This window comes from Pocillopora verrucosa, chromosome 11 (genome assembly GCF_036669915.1).
Source record: "Pocillopora verrucosa isolate sample1 chromosome 11, ASM3666991v2, whole genome shotgun sequence".
Classification (NCBI taxonomy): domain Eukaryota; kingdom Metazoa; phylum Cnidaria; class Anthozoa; order Scleractinia; family Pocilloporidae; genus Pocillopora; species Pocillopora verrucosa.
In genome coordinates this window covers 9,609,557-9,617,721 of record NC_089322.1, presented here as the reverse complement: position 1 = coordinate 9,617,721, position 8,165 = coordinate 9,609,557, and the positions used below count along the sequence as shown (strand labels likewise).

The following is an 8,165-nucleotide window of genomic DNA, read 5'->3' as shown; positions in this document are numbered from 1 at the left end:
CCAGCTCCAAATTTAGACTAGCGTGAGAGCAAGTCCTCGTTACGAGCCCTTCAATACGAGCGTCTTTTCATCCACGAATAAGTTTTGGGACTTGAGCAACACCAGGTGAAGAGAGGTTTGCAGGGTGTCACGATCGTGGGAATTTCTCATGGCGTGAAAAGACAAAAGAAAGTTAGCAGAAGGAAGCCGTCAAGAAGAATTTGAAGAATTTCTTCGCGACCAGGTGTCCAAAACACTACCATCCTGCTGTGAAATTTACGGCTTACATAACAGCGGAAGAAATTAACTTTCTGAACAAAAAAAGAGGCTATTTCACCAATTCGTTCAGCGGATTTCGGGATAATGGTAAACCATGATGACAATCCAAAGATCTGTCTGAATTACACTTCCCTTTCAGAAAGGGCAATTTAAACGCCATAGAGTTGACGATTTGCAATTTGTTGAGGAACAAACATATGAGATATTATTGTTTCAATAAATCAAATTCTTCTCGACGGCTTCCTTCAGCTAACTTTCTTTTGTCTTTTCACGCCATGAGAAATTCCCACGCGCGTGACACCCTGCAAACCTCTCTTCACCTAGTGTTCTCAAGTCCCAAACTTATTCGTGGATGAAAAAACGCTCGTATTGAAGGGCTCGTAACGAGGGCTTGCTCTCACGCTAGTCTCAGTTTGGAGCTGGGGCTGAACGTTGTCATATTTTGAGAAGCCTGAAAACGTTCCTGTGATGTTCTCACATTTACAAGCATATGAGATATTATTGTTTCAATAAATCAATACAGACGTGACCAGGAAACGTATCAAAGTTACAATTGTTTACTGTAATGTGGTATGTCGAGTTGGTTTTCACATGCTGTGCGACTTTGTATGCCGCGACTAAAACTCATGGCAAATTTGCATAACAACAGGTAACTAAACAGGTTTACAACGCGAAAACGCAGCTATCTTTCATGCATAATCCCACTCAGTAAAAGAAAAAAAATTAATAACACTTAATTTTAGTCACGCGCGTTATCGTCGTGGGGATAAATGAGCCAAGCGCTTGGTGTCTTTGTACAAAATTTGTGCAACATGCCCTGACATCCGTTCCATGTTTTAGGATTTGGAGTCATTTTCCGCCGTTCCATGTTTTAGGATCTGAGGTAATTTTCCGCCGTTCCATGTTTTAGGATTTGGGTCATTTTCCGCCTTTTCGTGCTTTAGGATTTGGGGTCATTTTCCGCCGTTTCGTGTTTTAGGATTTGGGGTCATTTTCCGCCGTTCCATGTTTTAGGATTTGGGGTCATTTTCCGCCTTTTCGTGCTTTAGGATTTGGGGTCATTTTCCGCCGTTTCGTGTTTTAGGATTTCGGGTCATTTTCCGCCGTTCCATGTTTTAGGATTTGGGGTCATTTTCCGCCATTCCGCCATTCCACCGTTCCAGCTTTTAGGGTCGCCCGTTATAGATGGTGATCAAACGAGCGCTCCGTTTTGTTTTCAAGGATAAGTCCTCGTCTCATGAAGAACTTTGTAGGCGAATCGGTCTCTCAAGTCAAGCAACGATTAGCGAAAATATTGTCCATTGTTTTCAAGATATTAGCCAGCGATACAGGACCTGAAAGTTTACGTGATCTCACAGCATTAAGGCGCTCCACTTACAACCTCAGGGGCACCACCGACAATACTGGACCTTCCAAAGTAAAATCAACAACTTTCGGCTTAAGATCATGGAGATACGCTGCATCGAACACTATACCAGACGAGTTTCGGAAGATTCAAACATGCACTGCTTTTAAAAACAACATAAAAGAATCAAATCTCATGGGACTCTGAGTGCGATGTGCCGGTCTGTTCTTAATCAATTTTACCGTTTTTATAATTTTCATATTTTTATGTACTTTTAAACTTAGTTTGACAGAACATTGTTGAATTTTTATATTTCAATATCAATTAGTTTTTAATCTTAACTTATCTTAAATTATACACCTTCCAAAGGCTTGTATTTTTTTTCCGTTTTTTCTATTAATTTTTTCGTGGCGTATTTGTGAACTAGTTCGTTAGCTTATTACCGACTACGTTAAATGCATTGATTGATTGATGAATTGATTGGCGTATCGAGGTGTATGTCGCTCGCACCAATCAGATCGTTGCATTTGAATATGTATCTCGCACCACTGAAATCGGTACTGATCAGATCACATCATTAGGGTATGCTTGCATGAATCAGAGCGTCAGAGTGTCAGAGTATTCATCATGCCAATCATGTCTTAAATTAGGGTGGTGAGGTAACCCGCCTAACCGTGGTCGAAAAATAAAACGCGTTTACATGCAATCTTACAACCCCAAGGTGCTGGGGTGAGGTTTCTTCAGGTTATTGCGCTTGCAATTAGGAGTTTGAGCGGAGGCGTCCCAAGCTCACGTCTCGAAAGAGACGTAAGGTTAATTCTCGGACACATATGTATTCATTCATGAAAGTGTCACTCGTTGTGTTACGCGTTGTTTGGTTTCGCGAGGAACCGGTGACTTAATACGTTATACAGAATAGTTTGGGAAACGAAATATGGTCGATTTACAACGCTAAATATTCCGAAATGTGAACATTTTACACTCACCTACCTGGGGTCCCCCACCTCCATGTAAACAGGCCCTAAAACTCCGTTCCTTTCATGCACCATGATCTCTGTGATCTTGAATCACAAATCCAAATCCGGATCCTCCCAAAGTTGAAACGTGTTTTGTGTTTTGTGTTCTTCACTTACAACGCACACGACGTCATTTAAAGGCCCAACACGAAATCATCACTTGAGCGTTTGTTTTGGAAGGGCTAGTTTTGATGACTCAGCACATTTGATCGACCATCTTGTTTTTGCCTTAGGATTGATTCTTTGGCAAAGGTTGAAAAGATCAGCAAGTTATGTTTACTTTATAATTAGCCGTCGTTTGGTCTCGTCACGCAACGGAGAGCGCGTTACGTGACGAGACCAAACAAGGGCCGTGAATGGGACTGCAGCAAGCGTGGCACCAATACAGTTTCGTTTTGCTAACAATTATTCAAACACCAGAGGCAATAGACCATAAAATACATGGATCTGATTTTATTTCAGTTAAATTGAAAGGATTTTTCTTGCTCTCCACTGAACGTTACTTTAACTGGGATCTTTTGAAAGTGAATGCTCTTTTTTTTCTTCTTCTTTGACAACAATGCAAACATTGTCGGTGTCCGGTAAGGCGAGAGTTTCCTGCAAACACATGATACTTAAAAAATTATTCCACGGGCGCGCTTTGGATATGAGATGACAGAGAGCCAACCAGGCCTGTAGGGCCGAGTTGGCTATAATCATCTCTCACTAAGAGCGAGTGGAATACTGATTTTATTAATTTTGCCTCAAAATATAGATAAATTATCCCAACTTTATTTCGTAAAATTCCTCTTACACTTACCAGTTTGTAGAGCATGGTATAATGGCTCATAACCCATGATGGCTAGGCCAATGAAATCTTCTGAATTGCATTATCAAGTGATCCAGTTTATAAAATCAATCAGTATCACGGACAATGGAGAACTACGGTTTTAGGTGTTGTTGTCCACAAGCGCCACGGCTTAAGGGACAAGTAATTTTTTTTATCCCTCTTGGCTAAGAGGGTTGGAAGATCTTTGTGGGTATCCCATGATTCTCAGGAGGAACGGAAGGGGAATTAGTCATCGCTAGTAGGGGAACTATGGCATGGGAAACTGACCACCAATTAACCGTCAATAAGGGAGGAGAGGGGAATCATGGATTTATTTCAGAACCTGAGAGGAAGATTAGGTAAATTTTAACGTGACACTGCCTAACGTAATCAGCCAGGTTACAAAGCAAAATACTAGTGTCTACCGGTAATATCGAATTTTTTAGCTCGTTTGAAAAAAATTTGCGAAAGTTGAAGATTCAGTTACTCTTTGGGATCTGAAAAGCGTGTTCATTGTTATAATTTTTTATATACAGTTGTTCTGAGAAAAAGTTGTTGGAAAAAAAGTTAAAGTGCATGCGTAAACCAAACTTTAGGATTTCAGGGAAATCTGAGGAAACATCACCATAAGGACGGGGCATCGCGGAGGTTTGATGAATTTTTTTATTATTTCGTCTTCGTTTCTTACTTTCTTTATTCTTTATAATTACAATGCATTGATTGCCGGATACCCAGATTACCTTTCGAGATTGTCGCGTTTACTTTTGTCTTTTTTTTTCCCGCAAACCCTTCTCGAAACAGCTGTATACCTCATGATTGTAGAGATCAAAAGGTACACGAGTCCTCTAGCATACTCTTCCTTTATCAAACAGACTTAGTTGTCGGCCTACAATTTTACACTGTACCGTTTCCCCCATTCGCTAAAAGCACAACTTTGATTATAACTTCTAAAGCATTTTTGTGCGCCGTTTGAGATTGAAAACAGTTGTTGCGAAAGTTTCTATTTTTAAACATCATATTTAATGGATCGTGCTTAGTCTCCTCTCTCTCTCTCTCTCTCTCTCTAGATCTCTCTCTCTCTCTCACTCTCTTTACCTCCTCCCCCCCCGTATTATTTCTTCTTCTTTTTGATTCCCCGAAGATAGTTTTAAAAATGAATGGTGATCTCTCGATTTCAGACCCTTATATTAGGTTACCATAGCGACACTGCAGTCTCTGAGAGATACTCTTTATTTTGGTTTTCCGTGTCTGTTACTTGCGAACAAATCGAACGGCCCCCATTTTGAGTTTAAAAACCTGTACATTCGGCACAGAACCACCTTAATTTTTTATCATTATGGCAATCTAATCTTTATCCGTCTCGTCTGCCGAATAAAGCAAAAGTTGAACTTCAACTATGATAGGCTTGCCTATCATTTCATGTCTAAAATCTCTCGTAAATAATTCCTGGAGCCACCATTATCACTTGAGTAAGTAGCTGACTCCAAAGTCCTTTGGAATGATTGGGGACTGCTATTACTTCGTGGGACGAGTCATTGGTGGTGATGTTACTTCTAGATACGGAAACCGGGCTTCTCTGCGAGCTCCAGGGTGTAGAAGCTTTGTCATTCAAGGTGGATTGGCGCTGTGTTGACGACACAGCTGTCATGATAGGTATCCCGGATGGTACCCTTGACGCATGCGCTGCTTTTCTTGTCATCACGGGTATCCCGGATGTAAACATTGGGGTTTGTGTTGCCTTTGTTGTTGCACCAGTATTCGTTACCTCTCGCTCAAGGTTCGTGCGTTTCGCGAAGTCTGCACTGGTGTGCGTGATCACGCGTGCTACAGAGTTAAGCGTGATCTGCACTGTCATGTTATTACACAAATCCCCAACACAGCAATCAATGGAGCAACTGTTCACAAACCCGGATGAATTATCACACGAGGCGTTACCGTTAAACCAGCAATCTTGCCAAATGGAGCAGTTTTTGATCACCTCTACATACCTGCCAATGTCAGGGTAGTCCATAATTCTGGCGACTGTAAAGCAAGAATTATATGCTTGCGGACATTCCACTTCGGTTGTTGCGCTTTCGCATGTTGAACCGATCAGTCCTTGACAAGAAAAGCACCTGGTGGAAAGAGCTGTGTAAAGAAATGAATAAAAATCTGTACCTGTTTTCGGAACAAAACGGTTCATAAGCCATGGATTAGACTCCATGATTGCAGTCATTCACTATCAGCTGACTCGAACTCAGATAACTCAACTCCACGTCGATTCGAACTAATTTCTGAACTTTCCCCTGGCTCAAATTTACCCTGATAACTCGAACTGAGTAAAGACGTCGGTGAATCAACGTCAAAGTGTCAGAACACAGCTGATTGACGTCACGACCCTTAATCACGATTCATACGAAGTGATAACACAGGCAAATTTCCACCGAAATTTCAATACGTAGATGATCTTTCTATTCAGGATCAATTTTAAGTTGCCATCTTCGACTTTTGGAGTTGAGTTGTTAATGTAAAACTTTGACACTACGAACCAGCCACTATTTATTTACCCACCTGGGCCGGGGAAAGAGGCGTGTTTTGCTTTTTTTTTTCGTTAAGACGTAGTGCTGTGAATATTCCCCACTTATTGGCAAATAGATAAACATTGCATCAGTTCGGCAGACAAACCACCCTCCCCTCCCCCCCTTAGCTTAAGGTCTGGATCCACCATTACTATCACAGTGAGGATAGAACTAAATTAAAAAAAAAATTCGCTGAGATTACTGTATCACTCGAAGCTCAGATCATATTTTCCTTTTTCGTGTTTACTTAGGGATCAGAAGAAGAAAGAAAATGATCTGTTGTCTTAAATGGGTTTAGAATTGGAGTTAATGAAGGTCGACTTGTGTAAAAAGATAAACAATTAATTGCTGATCAAGATTTTCTATTCGGAGGAGCTAATTGATCGACCGAGTCATAAAAGCGGATTTTTCTCAGTAATTCGTGTTTAAGAGTAGATCCATGATACGCTTGAAAAGCTTAAGAGATCTTAGAAGAGAGTTTTTTATTATAGTGAACAAAAATGATAAAGGCCCTTATGTCCGTCTTTCATCAATGTCATTGCTCAATTTTATCTCGGTCTAATGTAAGGAAAACACACAAGAAATTACGCTTTTAAATACCACTTTTGAGTGGATGTGACAGTCGTATACATAATAGCCAATGAATCTTTATGAAATTCAAGCTGATTTGTGCATGATAAGCGAAAAGATAGAGCTCTTTGAAAAGAATAGAGCCGCTTTGATAGGGAGACCGCTAGTCAGGCATTGGCCTTTGTGTCCCGCTTATTTCCAAGCGGCTGAATTTACAGGATATTTGCAGCGGATAACAAGGACCTAGAAAAAAGAACTAATTAAAACTTAAAGAATGGAAATGATGAGATTTTAATCTGTTGATCTTCTGTGACAATGGAAATTATTGGAATGAAATAATTGGCTCCACAGAAACGTATGGCGCTTTCCCATGATCTAAACACAAAATTGATGCACAACTTTGGTCATCGATCTTAAAAGCGATCGAGGTCTTTTTTAGGGCGGTAAGAGGCGGTTTTTTTTTCTGTTAATTGGTTTACGGTGGAAACTTGACGGGTTTCTAATTATTATCGGAGAAATTGTTATTAGAGAGATGGTTGACTTCAGAAAGAAACGAGGAGTAAAGCTTCGTTATTAAAGAAACAAAAGACATTCTAAAACGAGTTCATTCAGTCAAAAATGAAGGAAATGCCAAAAGCAAACCCGTTCGCCCGCTTTGAAATTCAGTGAGAAATTTAGACCTCTCCAAGTGAAAGCATCCTAAATATTAACGAAAGGACACTTCGCAACGTTGGTTTTGATTAAAACAATTTTCACTTGAAAAATTGAGGAAGATCAGTTGATTTTACGCTTGTATAAAAATTGCCCTTACCTGGTCTTGAAATCCGTAAACAGAACACCAAAACTGCAAATGTCCAAATTCGCGTCATCTTGTGCAGATCCCGTCCTTTAGCGAAGTTGTTTTACAGTGATCCAGCGCTTTCCATCTGTTTTATCCAAAAAACCGCCCATCTGTCAAAGTGGACCTTTTGACGTAAAAAACTTGATTCTTCAATAAATATCTCTCTAAATTAAAGTCGACATCGGCGTAATGACTTTATAAATGTAATCCCTTTGGCGACAGCGGTTTAGATCACGCACTTCCGGAAAGAGGAGATTAAAGCTTACTTTTGACGTCAGCAAAGACTAAAAAGGATATTCTGAAAGATTCGAGATTGGTTTTCGTCTTGCATCTCATTGGTTGAGAGATTGGCGCGAGTTTTACAGACCAATTATAGACAGAAGTGAAACAAAACCAACGCAATCCCAGATTATTTTAGACGCTCAACTGAAAATTTCTTCAGAGACATAGATCCGCAAGAAATAAGCTTTTATTAAAACGGAAGTCCTTTATCATTGCAATCTAGCGTTTTCAGTAAAGGGGAAAAAATAAAAACCTGCCAAAATTCCTGAGTACCTCTGAACTGAATCTTTGCGCTCGTGCAAAAATTTTTCAGTTGTTACTAATGAAGATATTGAGCAACCGTTTTTTGGTTTTTCTTCAAACAGATAAGCCTGCCAGAAGAAAAAGAGAAGGTAAGCGAAAAGAGAATTGACCATGATGGGCAAACACTAAGAGCAAGGTATGCGGAAAGGACAGACAGAAGTCTAACTCAGGAAGTTTGAATCTG

At 40.1% G+C, this 8,165-nt stretch overlaps 1 protein-coding gene across 1 annotated transcript; it reads right to left on the bottom strand.

Moving 5' to 3' along the window:
* Positions 1 to 4,072: 4,072 nt before the first annotated feature.
* On the bottom strand, positions 4,073 to 7,549 carry LOC131786404 (uncharacterized). Its single transcript, XM_059103459.2, has 2 exons — positions 7,367 to 7,549; positions 4,073 to 5,554 (listed from the first exon to the last, which is right to left on the bottom strand). Exons 1-2 carry the CDS (start codon positions 7,422 to 7,424, stop codon positions 4,851 to 4,853), a joined length of 762 nt encoding a protein of 253 aa, XP_058959442.1. The 5' UTR covers positions 7,425 to 7,549; the 3' UTR covers positions 4,073 to 4,850.
* Between the last annotated feature and the right edge of the window lie 616 nt (positions 7,550 to 8,165).

Bases quoted from the DNA above. Each gene is read 5' to 3' on its own strand.
- LOC131786404 (XM_059103459.2), bottom strand. From the start codon at position 7,424: ATGACGCGAATTTGGACATTTGCAGTTTTGGTGTTCTGTTTACGGATT. The intron at 5,555-7,366 runs GTAAGGGCAATT...TTCTTTACACAG, and splicing joins TTTACGGATTTCAAGACCAG to CTCTTTCCACCAGGTGCTTT.